Source organism: Primulina huaijiensis, chromosome 1, assembly GCF_012295235.1.
Source record: "Primulina huaijiensis isolate GDHJ02 chromosome 1, ASM1229523v2, whole genome shotgun sequence".
NCBI classification, from domain to species: Eukaryota; Viridiplantae; Streptophyta; class Magnoliopsida; order Lamiales; family Gesneriaceae; genus Primulina; species Primulina huaijiensis.
Window position 1 is genome coordinate 21,591,484 of NC_133306.1, and position 23,475 is coordinate 21,614,958.

The 23,475-nt window shown below is 34.2% G+C and overlaps 3 protein-coding genes and 1 long non-coding RNA gene across 4 annotated transcripts; 2 read left to right on the plus strand and 2 right to left on the minus strand.

Moving 5' to 3' along the window:
- LOC140984361 (glucan endo-1,3-beta-glucosidase 11-like) lies at window positions 1–4,574 on the plus strand. Its single transcript, XM_073451724.1, has 3 exons — window positions 1–344; window positions 839–1,875; window positions 4,329–4,574. Exons 1-3 carry the CDS (start codon window positions 296–298, stop codon window positions 4,413–4,415), a joined length of 1,173 nt encoding a protein of 390 aa, XP_073307825.1. The 5' UTR covers window positions 1–295; the 3' UTR covers window positions 4,416–4,574.
- A 4,653-nt stretch (window positions 4,575–9,227) lies between these two features.
- On the minus strand, window positions 9,228–11,207 carry LOC140984364 (uncharacterized). The gene is made up of 4 exons (XM_073451738.1): window positions 10,827–11,207; window positions 10,630–10,744; window positions 10,395–10,509; window positions 9,228–10,232 (listed from the first exon to the last, which is right to left on the minus strand). Exons 1-4 carry the CDS (start codon window positions 10,925–10,927, stop codon window positions 9,304–9,306), a joined length of 1,260 nt encoding a protein of 419 aa, XP_073307839.1. The 5' UTR covers window positions 10,928–11,207; the 3' UTR covers window positions 9,228–9,303.
- Window positions 11,208–21,827: 10,620 nt separating this feature from the next.
- LOC140960328 (expansin-B6-like) lies at window positions 21,828–22,958 on the minus strand. Its single transcript, XM_073418600.1, has 4 exons — window positions 22,793–22,958; window positions 22,559–22,671; window positions 22,224–22,414; window positions 21,828–22,157 (listed from the first exon to the last, which is right to left on the minus strand). The coding sequence occupies exons 1-4, from the start codon at window positions 22,956–22,958 to the stop codon at window positions 21,839–21,841; spliced, it is 789 nt and encodes a 262-aa protein (XP_073274701.1). The 3' UTR covers window positions 21,828–21,838.
- LOC140960417 (uncharacterized) lies at window positions 22,312–22,935 on the plus strand. The gene is made up of 3 exons (XR_012172167.1): window positions 22,312–22,502; window positions 22,615–22,677; window positions 22,811–22,935. It is a non-coding gene; the product is annotated as an uncharacterized lncRNA (long non-coding RNA).
- Window positions 22,959–23,475: the final 517 nt, after the last annotated feature.

Sequence of the window (23,475 nt, forward strand, 5' to 3'; positions counted from 1 at the left end):
TTGACTACTAATTTACAAGTTTCTTCGTTCATTCGTCACTGAAAATTATTAACTTCAGAAGACGTCCGCCAAAACCCCGTCTTCAATCACCCTTCAGGCCGCCGCCCACACTGCCACCATCGTAGCCGTTTCTGAGTATGAATTTCCATCTGGAGGAGCATCTGCACTTAATATTTTGATATATGACATGTGGGCAGAGGTTTCAAATTTGAGGGACGGTGATGGGATTTCTACGTAAGAGATAGAATTACAAGAATTATTATATTTGAATGAACTGGGAGAATTTGCGGAAGTGATGAGGGTTCTGCCGTTTTTGTTCTTGATTTTCTTATGTTGGCCTAATGGTAACTACTTGTTTTTTTTCGTTTCTCTGTATTTTTTTCATTGGGTTGCGTGAGTTCTGGGATCTTAGTTTTAATTGCTATTTATTCTGTGTTGGGTTTCTCTTTTGGATTGTTTTTTCAAGAAAAATGGGTTCATTTATGTTTTAGGCAACTGGAATTTTAATTTCTGCTTATAGTTTTGAATTTTTGAATTTAAAAAATCGAGTATTCTGGCATTCACCAGTACTGCTACATGGTTACACGTATATATATATTGTTGTATATTTTATTTGGACCGCGATGAAAAGTGTTAATGTTTTTGTTGAGATGAGTTTATTGGATTGTTTTTTATTGAACTAATTATGGTCTCATGAACTCCAGTGAGACCAATGTTGGGGTAAGCATAAATGGTTTAGTTGGTCACAAGATCATGTACTTGTACAAAATTTGGATTTTTATTTAAAGTGTCGTTTTCAAGCTATTTAATACTTCTTATGATCACTTTATTCTTTCAGAAAAGTTAACCGTAACGGCATTCACTGGAACCTATGGAATAAACTATGGTAGAATGGCAGACAACATCCCTTCACCCGACCAAGTGGTTTTGCTGCTTAGAGCTGCAAAGATCAAGAATGTCAGAATATACGATGCCAATCATAGTGTTCTGAATGCCTTTAAAGGTACTGGGCTTGAGTTGGTAATAGGACTTCCAAATGGATTTGTGAAAGATATGAGTGCTCATGCTGATCATGCTCTAAACTGGGTCAATGAAAATGTTATGGCATTCCTACCTGAAACGCACATTGTCGGGATTGCAATTGGGAATGAAGTTTTGGGAAACGATAATGACCTTTCTGGATCTTTATTAGGTGCTGTCAAAAATATGTACAATGCCACTAAGAATCTTGGAATAGATGATGTGGTTCAGATTTCTACTGCCCATTCTCAGGCTGTTTTTACGAATTCATATCCTCCCTCTTCGTGTATTTTTAAAGAGAGTGTTGTACAGTTTATGAAACCTCTCTTGGAGTTTTTCTCTCAGATAGGCTCTCCGTTCTGTTTAAATGCTTATCCCTTCTTGGCTTATACTTATAATCCAGATACGATCGACATAAATTATGCTCTATTTCAGGCAACAAAGGGAATATACGATGAAAAAACGAATCTTCACTATGACAACATGCTTGATGCTCAGGTTGATGCTGCTTATGTTGCTTTAGAGGATGCAGGGTTCAAAAAAATGGAAGTTATAATTACGGAGACCGGTTGGGCTTCACATGGAGATCAAAGTGAACCAGCTGCTACACAAAGCAATGCTAGGACTTACAATTATAACTTACGTAAGAGGCTTGCCAAGAGGAAAGGAACTCCACTTAAACCAAGAAGGATGTTGAAAGCATACATATTTGCCTTATTTAATGAGGATTCTAAACCTGGTGCCGGTTCTGAGAAATACTACGGGCTGTTTAAAGCTGATGGGAGTATCTCTGATGATATTGGGTTTCCTGGACTTGCATTTTCATCTGCTGTTTCGTCTCGATCGTCCCTTAAGGTATTGTAACTGGTGTGTGATTCTTGCAATACTTATTTTGATATGCGCATGGAAATAATTGTTACTCATGACGAGTCATTGCATTACTAATTTAATAATGTATAGCAAATAAAATGGTTTCTAGTTTGGTGCTGCTTTGTTAGATATATTGTTCAGTTCACATCATGTTATTATTCAGTTGATAGAAGTTCACATATATTTGTACAATAAAATGTTATATGGTCACGCATTTCGTGTAAAATCCATACATTTCTCATATTGATAATTGTTGGTTCCACGTGCGGTAATTTGAGATAATAAATATGAAAATAAGGAATAAACTGGACATCGAGATTTACGTGGAAAACTCCTAAAAATTATTAGGGTAAAAACCACTGATAAGATGAGAAGATTTACACTATAATATTTTATGGTATACAACTCACTCACTGAACACTCTCTCTTAATACAGGAGAACAAAACACCTCATAAATATTATAGAACTAAGCACTCAAATGCTATAAGATGAGAGAAAACTCGAAGAAAGGATGATTTCAGAATGACGGGAATGAGCTCTATTTATAGAGCTTCTTGTCCGTGTGAAGACACGTTTTATACGCGTCTTCCGTCTTATGTCTGAAAATTTATTTGTCAATAATATGTCAACCCATGTTTTTATACACGTTTTGCCACCAACCTTAATAAATAATGTTTGCCACCACCTATTGCCGACATTTGATTGAAATCAAACACATCTCCACACATCATTTCAATCTTACCATTACATGTTGCTTACGTTTCTGCTAGGCCATTTGATGATCTACACCCTCAAACTTATCAGTTTTCAATGGCTTGGTCAGAAAATCAGCTATGTTATCTTTTGTATGGATATTCTGGATATCCACACTTCCTTCTTCTACTACTTCTCGTACAAAGTGAAATTGGAATCCAATGTGTTTCGTTATGGAATGAAAGACTGGATTCTTTGTCATGTGCAAGACACTCTGACTGTCACAAAACAAAGAAACATTCTGTTGTTTGTGACCGATCTCCTCCAATAACCTTTTAATCCATATTGCCTCCTGAGACTGGTTCATAATGATCAAACCATTATCTCTGAGACATCATGTGCCGCGTCGCTTCTGAATCCATAATCAATGTATCACAAAATTTGTGCCCACCTTCTGCAAATGTTGCTGCATCGTTGAATAATATTTCACCACCGCCTGAAGTACTGACCACATTTCCTTGAGAACTTTTCTCGATACTCGTACACTCTTTCTTGAAGTGCCATTTACCGCCACATTTAAAGCAGTAAATATTTTTCTTCTTACTTCTTGACTTTGATCTACCTCGTCTTTGGCTCCCACTGGAGTCACGGTCCATAAATCTTCCTCTAATCATCGGCAAAGCCTCTGCCTGCTTCGAAGTTTCCAACCTATCTTCCTTATTTTTGCANTTATTCTTGCACCGGCTTTCTTCACCGAGAACCGCAGTTAAGACATCGTCTAATTTTAGAAAGCCCATAAGAATATTGTTGGTTATGTTGATGATAAGTTGATCATATGAATCTGGTAGACTTTGAAGTAAAAGCTACACACGTTCATTTTCCCCTATTTTATGCCTTGGAAATCGCTGGTGTCGGTATTATCAAAATTAAATGATAATGTTGTTGCCAATTTATACTTGGGTATGGCAGACGAAGTATTGTCAAGTATCTCTGAGATAAAAACAACAAAGGTTATCTGTGATACTCTGACAAAGATGTACGAGGTTAAATCGTTACACAACATGATTTTCCTAAAGAGAAGGCTTTATACTCTTCGGATGACGGAATCCTTATCGATGACTGACCATATCAAAACACTAAATACTCTATTAAATGTTGGCAATAGGTGGCAAACATTATTTATTAGGGTTGGTGAGAAAACGTGTATAAAAACATGGGTTGACATATTATGGACTAATAATTTTCAGACAGAAGATGGAAGACGCGTATAAAACGCGTTTTCACACGGACAAGAAGCTCTATGAATAGAGCTCATTCCCTTCATTCTGAATTCATTCCTTCTTCGAATTTTCTTATGTGCTTAGTTCTATAATATATGTGAGGTGTTTTGTTCTCCTGTATTAAGAGAGTGTGTTCTCTTTGGAAACATAGTGAGTGAGTTGTACACCATAAAATATTATAGTAGAAATCTTTTCATCTTACCCATGGTTTTTCCTCTAATAATTTTTAGGGGTTTTCCACGTAAATCTCGGTGTCCAGTTAATTCTTTGTTTTTATATTTATTATCTCAAATTACCGTACGTGAGACCAACAATAATGATGGATTTTGGTATTTGAGTTGAAACCCGTTTGTCACTCGACTTATGTAATGTTGAATTCAAGGCTTGCTACTTTTGTTCAAGTTTCGTTTGTTATATGGCCCTTCTGATTACATTTCCACTTTGTGTTTGTTTCAATCCTTTAGGAGTTTCAAGCAGGAAAGTTGTTTGGATCCTATTCCTCCATCTCTGCTATCACGTCTGCAGTAATAATTCTGCTTCTGAGATTATGACTTCAATTTTTCGTATGTGTCCGCATGATTTTAGTTTCTAAATATCTTTTACTTCTAGGGAGATGGCTACATTGTCTGTATACACATTATAATCTGCTGATCATTTTAATTATCTCAGCAGTCATATTTGATATTTGAAATAAATCGTTGGGTTATGTTCTGGTGTTCTTTGCCAGGCTAATTTCATCTTTTCACTTTGATCTTGTAAAAATTACCTCTTCTCTGGATTTCTGTTACGGTTTGGGATATTTTTTTAGAAAATAATTTTAGAACCGAAGTTATTTCGAACTTTTGCTCGAGGGATCCTACAAAATTATGAATCATTAGTTTGATGTGCTGTGACTGAAGTTATATAGAGTTAGCTTATTGCCAGCGAATGAGCTTGGTTCTTAAGCCAAATTTGGCAACTGAGTCAGTGTTCTAAACTTTGCCTCAAGCGCCGGCCGACCGCACCGAAAAGTTGTTAGTTTGCCAGCCTATGTGGCCTTAGGGTGGTAGTTTGGGGAAGTAGTCTAGGTAAGAGCGATTGGACCTATTATAACCGTTGCGGTGGCGTTCTTCTGGAGTTTCCAAGATTTCGAAGGGAAAACAGCGTTCTAGGTTTCAGGAGATTTGAGCAGATCCAGAACATTGGAAACGAATGGGTTCATCTAGGGTTAGATGATGTACTAATATATAATCAATTGTGGGCCAGTTAATGTGACAAGTTCATTAACTTATAAACGAGCTTGGTATATTGACTTACAAACATGCTCAATAACTAACTAAAATAGTTCATCTAGTGACTAAAATGTCTAAAATTCTTTTTTTCTTTTTTTAATCACGCCTAGCAGCGCCTAGTCTTCGCCTAAGCGCTAGGCGCTAGAACCTTGAACTACTTAGTTAATTGAATGGATAATTCATCCTGTTAAGTCTTAACACATCTCATGCTTGTATATTTTAATATTTGTTTTGTCACTTCATCTTATTAATTTATCTCGAAAGATTTAAAAGTACAATAACCTCTATAAAAAAAAAAGAAGTTGCTTTTCTCATATATGTATAAAAAATATACAGATTGCCTGTTTAAAATTCTCCATTATATTTTTGTTGCCAAACATATAAGGTGAATTTGGGTGGTTTCTGGGCTTTGTTGAGGACAAATTTTCTTTTCTTTATTCAGTTGAATCCTCTTTGAATTGCACAGTCTCTGTCGCAACCTTGGCATTGAAGAACACTGAATCCATGTTTCTAGCTATGTTTGTAGCCACTTGACATTCTTTCGTGCAGCAACAGAACAGCATGTTAGAATCACAGACTTAGGTTGTAAGAAATGTTCAGTGTTGTGGACAATCACCGAGCGTGTATGTAAAACTTGCCTTGTGGTGGAGCAGCATTTGCCTTTTGGGAAGTGCTGGTTCTGAGTGGGTGTGGCTGTCCTCCTCTCGCGTGCTTACTTTTGAAAACTCAGTCAGAAGCACACTAGTTATTGTACATACTTTGATCATTGTGTTCGGATCCTTGATACTAATTGTAAATAGACCAGGGGTTGGGGACTTAACACTAAAAGATCCTCAGTAAAGTTTGATATATCCCCAGCTTCTCCATTGGAAAATCCTCAAAATAATTTGAGCTTACAGAGTCCTATTCAGGGCTAGCTTCCCGGCTCAGTCTCCCGGCTCATGCCCGCTTTTCCTTTACCTAAAAAGAACTATCCCATATGCTTGAATTGAGGTTAAAAAATGTTGCATTCCAAAGAGAGCACCAATCCATTTATAAATATGTTGGAGCCGTCTCAACAGGCACAAAAAATCTCTAGAGAGAATTCTGATCGTACGTTCAAGCCACACCTGTTTTTAACAAATAGATGAATTTAACCAATCAAATCCCCCTCGCACACAGGGAAAAATATGAAGTATATTGAAAGTCGTGGATAATTAGTGTAGTAAACGAATTATGGTAGTTAATAGACGGGGGCAGCTGAAATACTTATAAAGTTCATTTAAATTTAGTAAATAGGTTCTGTCCTTCATAGTCCTTTAATCTGGAAAAAAAAGAAGAGAGATTTCAAAATGTTTCTTGAACGTCATATGATTTAAAATATTCATATGGTATTTACATCTGTTTATTTTTTCATATTTAGCGCTGGACACAAAACTAGTCCGAGATTAGCGGAGTTGGTTCTTCTTGTAAATCCCCGCGAACGGGTCTCTCTCCATTGATCGCCTAATCAAGTCTGCGATCGAAGATTGTATTTCTTGTTTAGATCGCACTAGAGATCTTAAACAATTTTGCGTCGAGAATAGATCGTCGAAATTTCAGAAATCCGACAACGATGTGGCCGTGGAAGTTATCGTAATTTTCTTAGTGAAAAAATAAGGTGGCCGAAATTTATTTTGAGAGAGGAAATGAGATTTGTCTGCCAAAATCTGTTTGTAAAGCTTATGTTATTTCATATGACACCCAATGAAATATTTATAAGCATTGATTTCTGATCACATTAGGAATCCAGCTCATATTAGGATTCATAATCATAATCCCTTTAGGAAACATGTTTTCATTAGTTAATTAAAATTCTCATGTTGTATATATCCTGCAAAATCAACTATAGACATATATTTAAAATTAAATAATCATTATTTAATTAATTAATTAATTATAGACCTCCCTATAATATTCTATGACGATCGCGTATATATAGTAGTCACAACTACTAACATTATTATTTAATTAGTATATTCTAAATTTACTAAATAAATAATTGTGAACTCATTATAACGATCGACGATCAGACGGTGACCCGAACCTAACCCAACCCGATCAATTTTTTCGGGTCAGCTATCGTGTCCAACCCGATCTGACCCGAACTCGAAAACCCCAAACCCAAACCTGATTTTTTTTCGGGTTGAATCGTGTCGAGTTGGTGGGTCATGTCTGATTTTGACACTTCTAATTTCGAAACTACACCCAATCTCGCCATTTGATAACTCTCAATAGAGTCGATAAACGGATCAAAGTGCATGCTAGTACATAGACCTTCTACGTTGTCCCGGGTTTAAGGACTAATGATGTACAATCATAACTGCGGACTATTTCACTCGATAAGTAATAACTACTTGGACAGTCCGAGGGAGGGTTGTTCAACGCATCATTATATGATCACCTATTTATATGGATGGACATATTCATATCCTTACCAATGAAATATGATGTTTATATAACAGATGTTAGTCTCTAGCTCAAACGAAATTTATCATTATTTTAGACGGCTGATTCGACTAATAAAATGTTTAGAATATACGGTACACTTCCTAATAAGTTTCGTGATCTTACGTTGCAAGATAGATCTTATGGTACTTATAGTATATTCAAGAACTTTATCTATGCAACTTGTATGATTATACAGATAAATTAATAAAATCGTAAAATATCATTAAAATAAATATTGTTTTGCATGAAAATCAATAAAATTCAAACAAGTTAGTTTCTTGACACCTACTCTAACAAATATATCATCCACCATGAAAAATCATTAAAAAATGTGAGTCTAATTGATAAAAGATTAAAATTTCACGGCATCGCCGGATATATGGCTAGCATGATTTTGTTTGGATGGGAAAACAAAAGTATAATGGGACGAAGTTAGGGGCAGACGAAGTGGCATTGAATAAGGCCCCATGCTGACTAATTGAATTGGAAAAGTCTTCCTTCCCCCAAGGCATGGCACGAATTCTTAATAGGGACCACTGCCTCTCTCTCCATGGAAAATTTTTGGACAGTCCCGTCCCTCTATGTAACCAATGTTGGTGTTATTGTGTTATCAAACATCACATCCACTTAATTTAACCTCGATAGGACCCATTGCATCCTGCCCTTTCGTAGACTCCACAAATTTAATATATCGCTCAGAAGTCATTATATATAATTCTCATTAATATTTTGTTCATTTTAGTTGCAAGTAACCCCTCTTTATCATTTTGATTATTTATCAAAAAATAAAATATTAAATGTCAATGATCCGACCAAAATTTCCAGAGCACTCCCTTTCCGTTTTCATCCTCTCTTTGAACCATTTTGCAGAAAAAGACTGTGCCCCAAAAGCTTCAAGAATATGATACATCACATACAAGTTGTACAACACCATTGTCACCACCAACCTGGCATTGATCACATGGCATTGCACAGACTTCTTCTATCATCTGTTCTAAATTATTATAAAGCACACAGAAGATCCAAACGACCAAAAATAATTGTTTGAAAAATGTCCCAATGTGTAATAGATTGCCTCCTGCACAATATCATTCTAGTGAAATGATCACAAACATGCATAATTGAAGGCAACAATCTTTACATTCACAACATATTTGCAGAAGTTATTAACGAAGTTCCGTTCTTGAAATGGAACCTTGTCATTGCATTTTTCGTCTCTGGTATATCATGCCAATTACTGAACATCATCCGGATTAGATTAAGAACGCGAATACTTTTAAAACAAGCAATATGGGGTAACAAAGAAGCTTGTAGTAGCAAACCAAAAAAAAAAAGAACAAAGGAAGATAATACCATCTTATGAATCGTACATATAGATTTATCAATTCGAGCATAGAATTAAGTGTCTGAAGAAACAATACCTCAAGTATCACATGCAACCATGTAAGCAAACATGGTGAGCTTACACCATGTTCATCAATATGTCGTCATCGATGGTTATTAATTTCTAGATTGATTAAAAACTGCTCATATTTCCAATGCCGATAAAATTAGGCCCTCTTGTTCAGAAGAGTACTATCTAGTTTATAGCTTGAAAGGATGAGTCACAAAAAGGGCTCAAGAAAACTATAATGCATTCGCAATACTTCATTTTCCTCTCCAAAAAAAATAATCATGCCGCATAAAATGAAGCAACTGTCTACAAGCCTGAACTTTTCATTTGACCATCAAACCGGTTAGAAATATAATCTTGTGACCAAAAACATAGTTCATGGTCTGCATCTCCACTACCAAGCAGCTTACGCTTTCTAGAAACTTCTTCCCCATTCGGACTTTCAACCTCATAATTCCAATTACCTTTATGCAGCATGGATGGATCATAGGCCGAGGAAGATTCAACAGGAAAGAAATGGAACTCCTTAAAGTTGGGCCGGTTTTCGACCTGAGAAACTCTACAAACAACGCTATCGGTTCCACAACCAGGAAAGTTTTCCCTGCTCGAGTTTGACCCTGAAAATCGACCCAATCTCAAGGACAAGTCACACCCTATTTGAGGTTCCTTTCCCTTGATGTCCTTTGGATCAGGTAGCAAAGTTCCTCGAGTAACGCCTGAATCTGCAGCACAAGGGAATAGATTTTGCAAGCTACCAATTTCTGCAGGTTTAGCAACTGAAGAAAAAATAGGAACGCCAAAGATTATAGCATCAGATTTTTGGGATTCTTGGAAACCCAACTGAGAAGCTTCTGGTTTGAAGTTACCATAGTATAAGGGATATATAGAATCCATGTTGACCAAATTGTTAGATCCCAATTCAGTACACCAATTACTGCCGATACCAGGAAGTTTTTCGCATAAAGAAGCGATGCCTTTGCTAGCATCTAAAGTTAGACACTTGTTAGACTCTGAAACTAACCGTGGAGATCCTACTTTAGACGGTTTCTTGAACATTGAGATATTGCCTGTATGTGTAGGTATCTGTATAGAATGGTGTTCAGTGGCATTCTCATTTGAAACATTTGGAGACAAATCAAATGATTCTTGATTTCTTGGTCGGAGGTAAGATCTCGGGTTATTGTTCCTTTGGCTTCTCGAAGCTCTTACTGGAACACATCCCAAATTAAGTGCAGCTGAACAACACAGTTCATTTTATATCAGAACATATCACTATCCCACTTTAACAACCATTTAAACAAGCAATAATCAAGAATAAAAAAAAATAAGCAAAAGCTATCAAAAGAAACGGTGACTAAAATCCAAAAATGTTCATAGAAAACAAATAAGATGAGCACCTTCAACACAAGGAGGCAAAAGCCCACCAGTCTCTGTACTCTCTTCTTTCCTAATGATCGTATCAATGGCTTCATTAACCCGGTCCCAGAGCGTTTCAAGACTAGAATACTCAGCCTACCCAAAGTAAAACATCATATGAACACGGGTAAAAACCAGAATTTGAACACCAATTTTTTTTCAAAAAAAATCCAAGTCAACCCGCATTGAATCAAAGGAAAAACTAAACAACTGAACCTCAGAATTGGCTTTGGAGTAAATAATTTCCTCCGATTTCAAGACCACAATAGGCAGCTTCTCCAGCCATTCTCTATTTTTCTTGGTTGCACCACAGTGATTTTCATGCACAAGCCTGCTAAAAAAAAGGGAATAATTTTATTTACTTTTACCTCAACAAACAAGGAAATAAACCCAAGCAGAACAAAACCCAGAACCTGAAAATCTGCTGGATAATCAATCCTCTCAAGGGTTGGTGTCTGTCGCTATGCCAAGCCCTTTTCACACACTCATACGGTCTTGGACCAGGCCTAGGCATCTCCTTCCGCTGAAACACAGTCCCGAACACTTGACGTGCAGGTAAAATGCCAAAAGATCAGTCGAATCTATTCAACAAAGAAAAGAGTCTTTGCAAGCCAGTGAAAGCTAAGAGGGAACGAATCTAGCTCTAACTTGGACTTCCTACACTTTCGATCTCCCTTCAAATCTCCAAGCCGTACTTTTGGTTTGGATTGTGGAGAGAAATGAGAGACTCCCGTTCTGCTTTTGAGCAGTTCTTTTGTGGTACGGTTAATTATTTGTCCAAGGGGACGTGGTAACAAGTAAGACACCTACTTTTCGATTTAATTAAAGTTTGGCCAAATAGCATTTCTGTTTTCCGCCCTCACAAAATTGCCAAAGACCCCCAAAATTTAAATGCAATTGATTTTACACTATATATTTTTAGCTTTTAGGATGTAATTTGAATAAGTTTTTTTAAAATCGGATCGAACTCGTGACCGGTTCAGTTTTTTTCTATTTTATTTTTTCAAAATTTGATTATTTTCTTTCAAAAAAAATATTTTTATATTTTAAATTTTATTTTTAGTTATATATATACATGATTATTTGGATTTTGAATTTTGTTAAAAATATTATTTTAATAATATTAGTGTTTATTTTGATTTATTTTTTTTGTCTAAAAAATATAAATATAATTATATTTGATTATATATATGTTATTTAGATTTTAAACTTTGATAAATATATTTTATTATTATTATTATTTATATATGTTGAATATCTTTATAATTTAAAATATAATATATATTATATTGCATTATTATTTTATATGATATAACAGTTTTTGGTCTGATTGTCCAGTTGAACCTTCGATCATCAGTCATACTATGAAAACATTAATTTGAACATCAAAGTTTACTACACGTGACATGCAAATTTATTAAAATATTATCCAGTAATTATATTATGTCATTAATCAAATAATTAAAATAATTTACTAGTACTTAGTCATTCTTAACAACGACGACTTTCTTAATACTTTTTGAAAGCAAGTCGATCTGATATAGATGATAAATCAATATATTGCTCTTTATACAATCATTAGTCTAAATACAAGCTAATGGTACTCACAATATGAGTCAGACCTTAAATCTTATTGATGGATCAAATATGTCTATGAGCACTCACAAGTGTACTCACAATATATGTCAGATCACCTGAGCTCATCCTACCCGGTCAAGAATACTCACATTACATGCCAAGTCACACAGTCTTATCTCATCCGATCAAAAATCTTCACAGAAAAAGTAACATATATATTCTCGATATATTGTCCACCAAACTCACTCAATCGACCCGGATATCATCAATAAATATATGAATAACTAGCCAGCGAAAGAAAACGGTTCAATAGTTTCAATTAATTAAGTCATAAATATACATTTATTGGTGACCAAACATCGCATGAATATCCATAAAGCACGAGAGAGGAGAGACTTGCTCCAACATTTCATGTATCTAAGGCCTAGGTAATCAGTCTTTGCTCCACCTAAAGTTAGTTTCTCTTACCCTAAATCATTAGAACATGTGAGACCTTATATTTCATCGAAAAATCCCACGATGCACGAAGAATCCAAATGTTAAGATTTGACCACATACATCAAATAGAGAGAAATATTTCGGATGTAATACAGACTTCTCTTCAAAAGTCGGTTAATTTTTTTAAAAAATAAATTCGACAAATACCGTCGATGAGATTAAAGGGTATGGAGGTAAACAGATCATATGGACTATACCCTTGAAGCTTATTATAATTTTACATTTTTAACTTATTATTGATAGGTAGGTATGTGTCTTAATTGAGAGATTGGGGAGTTATCTCTTAATAACTTAAGAAATTTGTTTTAGAATTTTTTTTTTTATAAAAAAAAGTCACATTATATGGATAAGGACATCTACTTTGGACCCAATTTTTTTTTTTAAAAAAATAAAAAATAAAATTGTCCTTTTTTTGGTCCTTATATCTTCAATGCCACGTGGTAGGTCATATGATTGGTTTTAAACGAATAGCAAAACCCCACCCTCAGAAAATTTCTACAAAAGCAACTTTTGCAATACATACATAATAATAATGTAAGGTAAGTGGGCCACAAAACTATGGATCGAAGATTTTAGGTTAATGTGCTTTGGTTGGGGAACAAATTAAGTCATCCTTTTTTAACCCCGACTCATGCCTCATAATATAATATAAATAAATATAGATATATTTTTTTTTATGCTCAATCGAAGGTGGAACACGTAGCCTGTAATTTATCAGAATTATTATATAAAGTAAACCCACCTTTTTTTTGGTGTGATGTCTTGAAAATTTGAAGGTCTATGTGAACCACATGTATACAAGTTATCAAATCTTTTTTTATGTATTTTAATTAAATTATTTTGATGCATTGAATGCATGATTTCGACGTGAATATGTGTTTTTATGACATGGTTCATTAAGATTGCAAGTTATAAGGATTTTAACATTATTTCACGCTCGAACGAAAAATGAAGATCTAGGACAGTTAAGGAAAAGTATTTTCTTAAATGATTATTTTAACTATTTAATATATGATGCAATTGATATGAAAATTTCGAAAATGGGCATTTTGCAGTATTTTGACAAGTTAAACTTTATTTTTAACCGGTAGACAATTTTTAGCAAAACGGATGACTTTTAAAGGTTCGATTAATATTTTTGAAAACGAATTTAAACGAGTAAAATGAGTGTGTAATTGGGTTTAACGGGCCTATTTTAATATATGTTGGCCTAAACTCCTATTTATCCACATAGAAGGTGAGGATGAAAATGACCACAAGAAGGTCATTTAAGAGCTGATTATTTCATATTTTCGTAAGGCAATCAATGCAAAAATTAAATATATGCCTAGATTCAATGTCTATGCAAGGCATTGAATGCAGGGGTGTGTGTATATAATATCAAATATATGGCTAGATTCAATGTCTATGCTAGAATGGACTAGGGGTGGGTGGGCACGGATCGAATCAAGCCGAAAATCATGGAAATGTTAAGGCTTGAATCGAGCTCTAGAAAATTTTTAATATTTTCTACTTGATTTTGGTTTGAATTAAGGCTAGAGTTCAAGATCGGTTAAAAAATATTCTAATATGTTCGCGAGTTAACCAATCCTTGTTCTCCTCCATTGGTTATCCACAAATTGGTCATTAACAAATAGGATTATCATGCGATACATCTGACATTAATATTCTTTTGGTTAATTTCAATGAATAATTGAAACCTTGTACATGTCTGAATTTTCTATGGATATTAACGTAAAAATCTGGTATTCTAAGAAGAAGCATTATACGTTAACACTTGAATGATAGTAATTTTGCGGAATTTTGGCAACCACCGATTTTCTTGATTCAATGGTAGTTATCTTTACAAAATAAGGATCTTTTACTCCTATTATTATTCATGTTTCCCGTGGCGTCCCCATGATTGATCCATGGCTATCACTTTCGAATTCGAAGGGGATAGCTCTACAGCAACAAGATAGATCTACGTCTCCATTGATATACTCCACTGCAAATGCTAGATGATTGGGGTTGGAAACCTCGTCAATTTTAAATATTATATGATGATGATGCCCGGGTAGATTGGGTGAGCTTGGGTGGACAATCTACCGAGCAGAGCATAGTGCTTTCCCTGTAAAGATTTTGACATGATGGGATGAGTATGACCTGGCCTGATGGGATGAGCCCGGGTGGTCTGTCCTGGTCTCCCCGGGTGGTATGGCCTGTCCTGGTCTGGCCTGATCTCCCCGGGTGCTCTGTCTTGATCTCTCGGGTGGTCTGGCCTGGTCTGTCTAGGTGATCTGGTCTGGTCTCCCCGGGTGCTCTGGCCTGGTCCTCCAGGTGGTCTGGCCTGGTCTGCCTAGGTGATCTGGCCTGGTCTCCCGAGTGGTATGGTGGGATGACACCGGGTCAGACAATCTTCACAAACTAAACAAGATAATGTCAGTGGGGGCGTCAGAATGGTTTCCGGCGTAATCACTCTGACGCTCAAATCAATACAAAGTTCACCAAATAGAGAGAGAATTTATTGAATACATTAGATTGTCATTTTTGTTAAATGAGAAAACCTGAGTATTTATAGGGAAGAAGATGACCTCGATTATAGTGCGTGGACATTGTTCCTGATTAGACATCTGCCCATGTCTTGTCCTCTGACAGCTGCACATGCTCTGTCCTCTGACAACTTCCCATGCCTTGTCATCTGTCAGTAGGCATGGTGACACATACTGTTCGGGTCTTGTCATGGGCATTGATTATCATGCTAATGATGCATGATAACCTATATGGTAGGGTGACCTAAACCTTGTCCGGACGAGAGGACCCTGGTCGGGTGAGAGGACCTTGGTCAGGCGAAAGCCCTGGTAGGGCAAATCGGGCGAAAGTATCGTGGTCGGGAGAAAGTATCCTGGTCGGGCGAAAGTACCTTGGTCGGACGAAAGTACCCTGTCTAAATTTTACCTATGCTCTACTCTTTGCAGCAAATTGGAATTTGACTCGTTTAGGATATCTCTTTCCGCCTGAGTCTAAGAATGACCCGAGCCCTTTCAAGGATATTACTATATTTGATTTATAGTTGCATGGAACCTTGCACGCGCACACACAAAAAAAGGTTACATATATAGAGAAAAGAATTAACACAATGTGGAAAATCGATAAATGATGGAAAAAAAATAGTCAGGTCATGTCATACATTTGAAATTCGATGTCGATTATTCCAACTTTTCTTAATGTATCGGATTGCTCTTGTTTTGCCAACAACCCGAAAGCTTTTCCACTCAAATCAAATGATAAGGGAAATTGTTGCATACACCGGGACACTCATTGATGATGGTTAAAGTTAACGGAGAACCTGAACAAGAAGGATGTTTGTTGAGTTGTAATACTAAGATCAATTTCAGTAGACAAGAGTAATTCCTATTAAAGTGGGTTTGTACAAGTGTCTATTGATCAAAGTCTTTTAGTTATACTTTTTTGGAAACAGAAGAATAAGAGACATATAAGACATAACTCCATGACCATTGAACCAGTTGTCCAACATATTAATTTCCCCGTCCACTGAACCCTGTCTTTGAACTATCTCATTATGGATTTGAATCAGCTGATTGATAAGTGGAGATTCATCTCTATGACAATCCCAATACCAAATATTGTGAGATTTAAGATAGATATGATTCACCCAGACAATTCACAAGCCATCTTTGTTAGAGTGTATTTTCCAAAGTGTTTTTGTGAGTAGCGCTTTGTTCCATGCCTCCAAGTATTTCAGGCCCAAACCCTCATCTTCAATCGGCTTACATGCCATTTTCCAAGCAATCGGCGGGTGCTTTGTTGGCCAAACAAACTTCCAGCACATGGCATAGACAACCCGAATGATTGTAGATGGTATTGGAAGGATGGAAAGCCAGAAACAGCCCACTCCTTGTACTACTGATCTGATCGACTCTACTTTCCGAGCGTATGATAATGAGTGCCACGGCCAGGAATTTATCTTTAAAGTGTTGGTGATTAATTTTGTATTATTGATATAATGCCTTTCCAAGCACTTTTGTCTAGTCTCTTATTTACTTTTGTGATGTACATCAAAGCTAATGCCTATTACCACTTCTTGGTCCCGTCGCGTTTCCCAGACCATGTTGCTACATTCGGGGCAAGACCATCGGCGATAGATGCGTTCAATGATTCGGGATTCAGGCAAAAACAATGTTGTGTTACAAACATTAAAATTTCAACAATTACTATAACCGGGAAAAAAAGAATGATGAACATGATGCTATGTTATATATGAACCAAACTTTGTGTTTGTACTGGTCATTACCAGCCTTTTATATTGTTAAAATTATAAATCAGCTTCTTACTATTATAAGTGTGAAGAAATCCTCTAGAATAATGGACAAGAAAGAAGAATTAACAAGCAATCAAAACAGGAATACGCCAAATTTTACTTGGTTTTCATTTAAATAACCATACATCCAAAGTTCAGGGTTACAACCCCCATTGAATCCACTATCAAAGATGAGTTTACAATAATCAGAATCTCACAGAGAGTGTACAAAACCCCTCAACTTAGCAGCAGGATTTTGGGAACAAAAATACGCAACCTATATCTCTCAAAGATTGAAAAAGAAACCATTCGATTTGGACGATAGAAATAAGAACTCTGTTTCAGAGAGTCTTCGAAGAAGTTCTGTACATACGAAAACAATTCATTCCCTTTTAACTAATATATGGGCCCACTAGATTGAAACATAATAGCCATTAGATATTTCAATGGTGACCCTGTGCAATCTTTGCAACCCATTTCAGCATATAGAGGCAGAAATAATCTTCACAATAAGTAACCAAAAGCGTACTTGCGTTAATGCTGTCTGAATCAGACTAGACTCTATGGTCAAATGTATTAATCTCACTTTCCTTGAGAAATCAAAGAGGTAATCATGTAACTTGGATACGTTTAAAACTAATTAACTTCAACCCACAAATTTAAGAAAACTAGGAATGTTCATGTGCGATGTACGTGGATGACTAATAATAAAAAAACATAATCACGATATTAAATAATAATGTTTAAAATCGTTAGAATAACATCTTGTTTGTGAGCATTTATGAATCTAAATAATCAAAACACAATAGATAAAATATAGCATGACTATAAATCATATATATTCACTTATTCACATGACATTTTTAAATATTATAATGACAGTTCTCTCAAATTAATAAATATATTTTTCATTCAAATATAATTCACAATAAAAAAATTAAAAAAAAGCAGAATAATTAATTTTACCAAAACCAAAACCAAAACCACAATATACTTTAATGGAATACACTTAGATTAATGATTGTCAAATGAAATTCTCTTAATTAACTAAATTATTATAATAATGTTAAAATAAAATCACTAATCTTGTTATTAAGTTAATATCAATTGTGATTTTGCTAACTTTTAACCCTTTGTAGATTTTGTTTAACTTTCTTTGTTTGTTTTTAAAATACATATTATATATAGTTAATTTTATATCGGAATGGATCATTTGTAAATTAATATTCATTATTAATAATTTCATGTGAAATAAAATTTTAAAACAATATCATCCAAATATATATGTGTAGTAAAACACATATATAAATAAAGTAACACAAAAATTTTTATGAGGCAGTCTCACGACTCAATTTTGTGAGACAAATATCCTATTTGGGTTATTAATGAAAAATATTACATTTTATACCAAAAATATTACTTATTATTGTAAATATGACAAAGTTAATCCGTCTCACGGATATTTTTTCTCGAGATCGTCTCACAAGAGACCAACTAATAAAATAATACGTAATACTCAGTTAAAAATATCATATATAAAAATTTTAATATCTAGCAAATGCTATTTAAGTATCACCATAATTCATATTTATTATCAGGATTATCATGGTTAAAAAATTATAAGGATTATTTCATAAATATAAAGTAATTTCCATTATTTTTACTTTCTCATTAATTTCTCTTTCTATGAATAAAGTTGAAATAAATCAAACTAATCAAATTAAATTACAAATAAAATATTACAAAAATTTGCTAAAGTGCATATAGAATCTACATACTCTCAATGTCTATTTTTTTTTGAAAAAGTACCATAAAAATGACATTTACTGACAAGTTTTAATAACACTTATAGAAAAGTGTAAGCTAATTGATATATATACTGAGAAAATAATTAAATATCACAATGTAAGAAATTAAAAATAAAATAAAGTATCATATTAAAGTCTTTTGTAATATTTGTCTTATTTAAGGTCAAACATTGTTATAAATTATTCGATAAAAATATATTGGGATTGAGGTTGAAAATGAGAATAACATTATTTCGTTATTTGGTTGAGGAGAGCTCAAAATGACTATCAAAATAAATCATTGGAAACTAATATAATCTCATAATTTTGTGAAAATGATAAGTATATTATATAGATTAACAGAACCGCAAAAACTGATTAAGAAAAAGAAATGGATTCAAAACACTTATCATCGATTTATTAAACTAATTAAATCAAGGAAACCAACATAGAGTCAAATAATTAAGTAAAAAAACTCATAGAAAGAAGAAAATAGATAATCACTAAAATAAAATAAAACCCTAAAAGATCCAATGCATTAAAAAAATTAATGTATTAAATAGAGACTAATATATAGTTTGGATAAGGTGAGCTCAAAATAACCAGCAATAAATATTTAGAGATCGAGATGTAATCTTCAAATTTTGTGACAAATTTCAAATATATTTTACTAATTAATTAAACAAACTCTGGAAAAAAAACAAGAAGAAGCCGTGTAAAACCTCAAGGCAGGAAAAAATAGGAATAAATTCAATGTATTCAATGAATATTACTGCTCATATATATATAATTCGGAAGAGAAGAGCACAAAATGACTATCAAAATAAATCTTTCAAGACTACTACTATAATCTCATAATTTTGTGAAAATGATAGGTATATTATATAGATTAACCAAACTGTAAAAAAAATTAAGAAAAAGAAATGGAAACAAAACACGAACCATCGATAAATTAAATTAATTAAATTAAAGAAACCAACGTAACAATAAATAATTAAGTAAAAAAGAAAAATACATAATCACTAAAATAAAATGAAACAAAAAAATCCAATATATTAAGCAAATTAATGTAATAAAAATAAAATAAATATAGACTAATATATAGTTTCGATGAGAGGAGAGATATATTTATAATAACCATAAAAATAAATCCATAGAAATATAATATTCAAATTTTGTGAAAAATGACAAATATATTTTACTAGTTCACAATTGGAAGTTATATATTTATATGTAAGTAGATTAACTAACCGGACTCGATTTGGGAAAAAAAAGAAGAAAAAGCCATGTAGAACCGCAATAGTGGAAGTAGAAATAAATTCAATGTATTCAATGAAAGCCTTGATCATAAGAAGTTATTACAATCATATTTATGTAATAAGAAAATGTTGTCGGTGTTTCGAAGACGGTTAACGTTTGTTCTGAACTCGTGGAGTGGCTTGTAATCAAACATTTAGGTCAATGGTACATTTGAGAGGTCATTTTCTTTATAAAAAAAAAAAGTTGACCGAAGTTATTTAACCAATTTTCCCCAAACTTTATGCATTGATAGTTTTTAATTCCATGTAATCGCTTTAATCTACAAGATTCAAGCGTATTTTGCCTCGGCCCTTGGCAGTCGTGCTTGAGAGAGCATTCATATATTCCTACTTGTTACATTACTCTAGAGGGGGTGTCTGAATTGGTGGAATAACCGAGTACGTGAGCGTCTGTTCAATTGTTAGTAGTTCGATTTCCTCAGTCAACATCTTCCTGAACAAGCTTGTCACACAGAGTTTGCTCAGTATGGTTTACCTGACTAACGTAGTTTGCAGACTATTGTCTTCGTGCTGAGGTTAACCAAGTACGCAGTTACGGGTTTCTACGTCATAAAAAAATTGTAAACATGGTATGACGATGAAGTTTTGAGAATATGTTTATGAAATCCTGATCTGATGTTGTTTCCGCGAACCAAGAAGATGGCCCAAAATGGTCCTAATAACTCAGTTTTCGACCCAAATTAGTCTCTTCTTTAGTAAGTGTGCGGTTAAACTTTGCAGACCTTCAAAGGGGTTTATGGTTAGAATAATAATACCGATAAATTACGAAGATGTTGAAGAAAAAAAAACAAATATAATAAAACTGGAATATGAAATAATTTGTTAACGACACCATTAAAGTTAAATATTCATAACTATTACAAGAATGACGACCAAGTAATAGTACTTTGTAATAAAAGAATAAAATATATATATAATTAGTTTTCATGAATCTGTGACTTCTAAATATAAAAATATTCACAAATTTTCATTAAGGTTGGTGCGAAAATAATTAAGAATACAATTAAACGATATTCTTCACCTAGTCGTTCAATGCATATTTTGTGGGCTTGATGGTACGAATAATTGAATTGTTGTTTTATCAAGTATTAATTTTTTTAAAAAAATGGGAATTATTAAACTGTGGTCAGAGTCCTGCATAGATATAAGGTAATTTGGAAAATGAAATTTGACATGCTCACTAATTATGTAAATGATAAAGAGTAAGACGGTCTCACAAGAGATGTGAATGATAAAATAGGGTTGGCATGCTCACTCATTAATTGGGTTGGGTCGGAGATCCGTCTCATAAAATTGATCCGTAAGACGATCTCAAAAGAGTTTATGTAAAATGGTAGAATAATACTTATACAAAGGGTAATATAATGCTAGAGAATATTAAGGAAAGGAGGGTTTGTGTCATGACCCAGCCCACTTGTGATATTGTCTGTTTTGGCCCGTGACAATAGGTATCGGAGTCAGTGTGTGTGGACGTCGCAAGTTGTGACTCGTTTTAAAGCCGTGAGGCCTCGGGTCAAAGCGAACAATATCATAAGTGGGTTGGGCCTTGACATTTGGTATCAAAGCCAGTGTGTGTGGAAGTCGCATCTTGTGACGCGTTTTAAAGTCGTGAGGCCTCGGAGCAAAGTAGACAATATCACAAGTGGGCTAGACCGTGACAGTTTGCAATCCCGGTGGAGTTTTTTAAACTTTTATCTAAATTATCAATCATAAACTCATATGTGAAGATTGTGATAATTCAAAAATGTAGAAAACCAACAGAAAATGAGCTAGCAGAAAGCTTATAATTTTATTACAAGGTGTCGTAATTGTTTGCACAATCAAACGATAAAATGTACAAATATCCATGGGGAACAGTACCCACACAAGGCCAGGGCTCAATTATTTTTATTTTGATGAACCAAAAAAATACTATCAAGCTGGCTGGTTTTCTATTAGATGCATCACAGATTAACACTTGCATAATAGTATTTGCCAGGAGCCCAATCAACGGGAATCACATTTCTGGCAACAACTGCTCTTCTTGACTCAATGGTAGTTATCTTCACTGAATAAGGACCTTTTACTCCATCTGGTATTCCTACTTTCCATGTCGCACCCCACGATTGTATCATGGCTATCGGTTTTGAATTTGAAGGCGATAGTTCTACGGCGCCAAGGTCCCCATCTGAATTAACATACTCCACTGCAAATGCTAGGTAGTTACGGTTGGATCCCATGTCGATTTTGAACACTATATTTGATTTATAACTGCATGGCACCCTGAAAGAAAAAAATGTATGTTGAAAATTAACTTCAAGATGTTGAAAACGTGATAAATTTATATACCTTTGAAATTCTATGTCGATTAATCCTTCTTTTCTCAATGCATCTTCTTGCCCGTGTTTTGCTAAGAGCCCGAAAGCTTTTCCACTCAAATCGAAATGGTAAGGAGCATTGTTGCAGGCACCGGGACACTGATCTGTGATGGTTAAAGTTATTGGAGATGTTGAACACGAGGGATGCTTGTTGCATCTTACCTGGAAATAACAATATTTAAATTACATTATGTCGAGTGGTGCAAAGTTCTTCTTGGGGATATTCCATGTCCCGTTCAGCCATCTCCAGGTCATTAAATTTATGTTTTTTGACAAGCAAATTTATATTGAAAGAATTCTCAGAACCTGATAGCAACTCCCACAACCCTTTCCTGATTTGAATATATTATCGTTTCCCGCAGATATCATGCCATTGTATGGCGCAGTTGCCACATCATCAGCAAATCCACAAGCTCCACCTGCAGGTACATAAAATATCATGTTCGTATATATATAAATATCAAATTTCATTTGCTTTTAATTTATTAACTATCACATTCATTTTTATGATTCATTATTAAAACTAGTTAGGATTATTACCACTTCCTGATCCTGTAGGGCTCCCATACCATGTTGCTACAGCCGGGGAAAAACCATTAGCCATGGACGAGTTCAACGATTTGGGATTTTGGCAAAAACAATGTTGGGACATGGATATTACAATCATCACGATTACCGTAACCGAAAAAGAGCGATTGATAAACATGGTGCTGAACTATATAAGAATTAAACTTTTCAAATGTGGAAAAATTTAATTGAAAGTCAGTGGTGACTGTAGTGTTGTGGTAATTGTGGCTCCATGGCCAACATTTTATACTGTTGAGATTATAATACTTACCTTGTATATCAAAGTAAAATGATAGCTTCTTACTCTTTATTAAACAAAACCAATGATTACGCATTTATTATATAATATTATGTGTTTTAAAGTATATTAGTTTTTATGGTTTCAAAAAAAAAAGAGTCATTCAATCATATATATATAGTTAATTTGATTCCGTTATTATTTTCACCATTTATAAAATTTCCCACTTTTCAAACTTTATTTGTGGAGATTTTTTTTTCCTTTTCGACCTTGCTTTTTATAAACTTACCACATTTCTCTATCTTGATTTTCGGTGTTAACGTTGTTATTTCCACGAGATTTCTCATAACAAATTTATATGTAAGGAAAACATTAAATTTTCAATCCATCTATTCAGTTAAATTCTTTATTTTATATA

Coding starts and splice junctions, on each gene's coding strand:
- LOC140984364 (XM_073451738.1), bottom strand. CDS start 10,927: ATGCCTAGGCCTGGTCCAAGACCGTATGAGTGTGTGAAAAGGGCTTGG. Junction 10,745..10,826: donor ATTATCCAGCAGATTTTCAG/GTTCTGGGTTTT, acceptor TTTTTTTAGCAG/GCTTGTGCATGAAAATCACT. Junction 10,233..10,394: donor TTTGCCTCCTTGTGTTGAAG/GTGCTCATCTTA, acceptor TGTGTTGTTCAG/CTGCACTTAATTTGGGATGT.
- LOC140960328 (XM_073418600.1), bottom strand. CDS start 22,958: ATGTTTATCAATCGCTCTTTTTCGGTTACGGTAATCGTGATGATTGTA. Junction 22,415..22,558: donor GTTGTGGGAGTTGCTATCAG/GTTCTGAGAATT, acceptor TGTTATTTCCAG/GTAAGATGCAACAAGCATCC. Junction 22,158..22,223: donor ATCGACATAGAATTTCAAAG/GTATATAAATTT, acceptor TTTTTCTTTCAG/GGTGCCATGCAGTTATAAAT.
- LOC140984361 (XM_073451724.1), top strand. CDS start 296: ATGAGGGTTCTGCCGTTTTTGTTCTTGATTTTCTTATGTTGGCCTAAT. Junction 345..838: donor TTTCTTATGTTGGCCTAATG/GTAACTACTTGT, acceptor TTATTCTTTCAG/AAAAGTTAACCGTAACGGCA. Junction 1,876..4,328: donor CGTCTCGATCGTCCCTTAAG/GTATTGTAACTG, acceptor TCAATCCTTTAG/GAGTTTCAAGCAGGAAAGTT.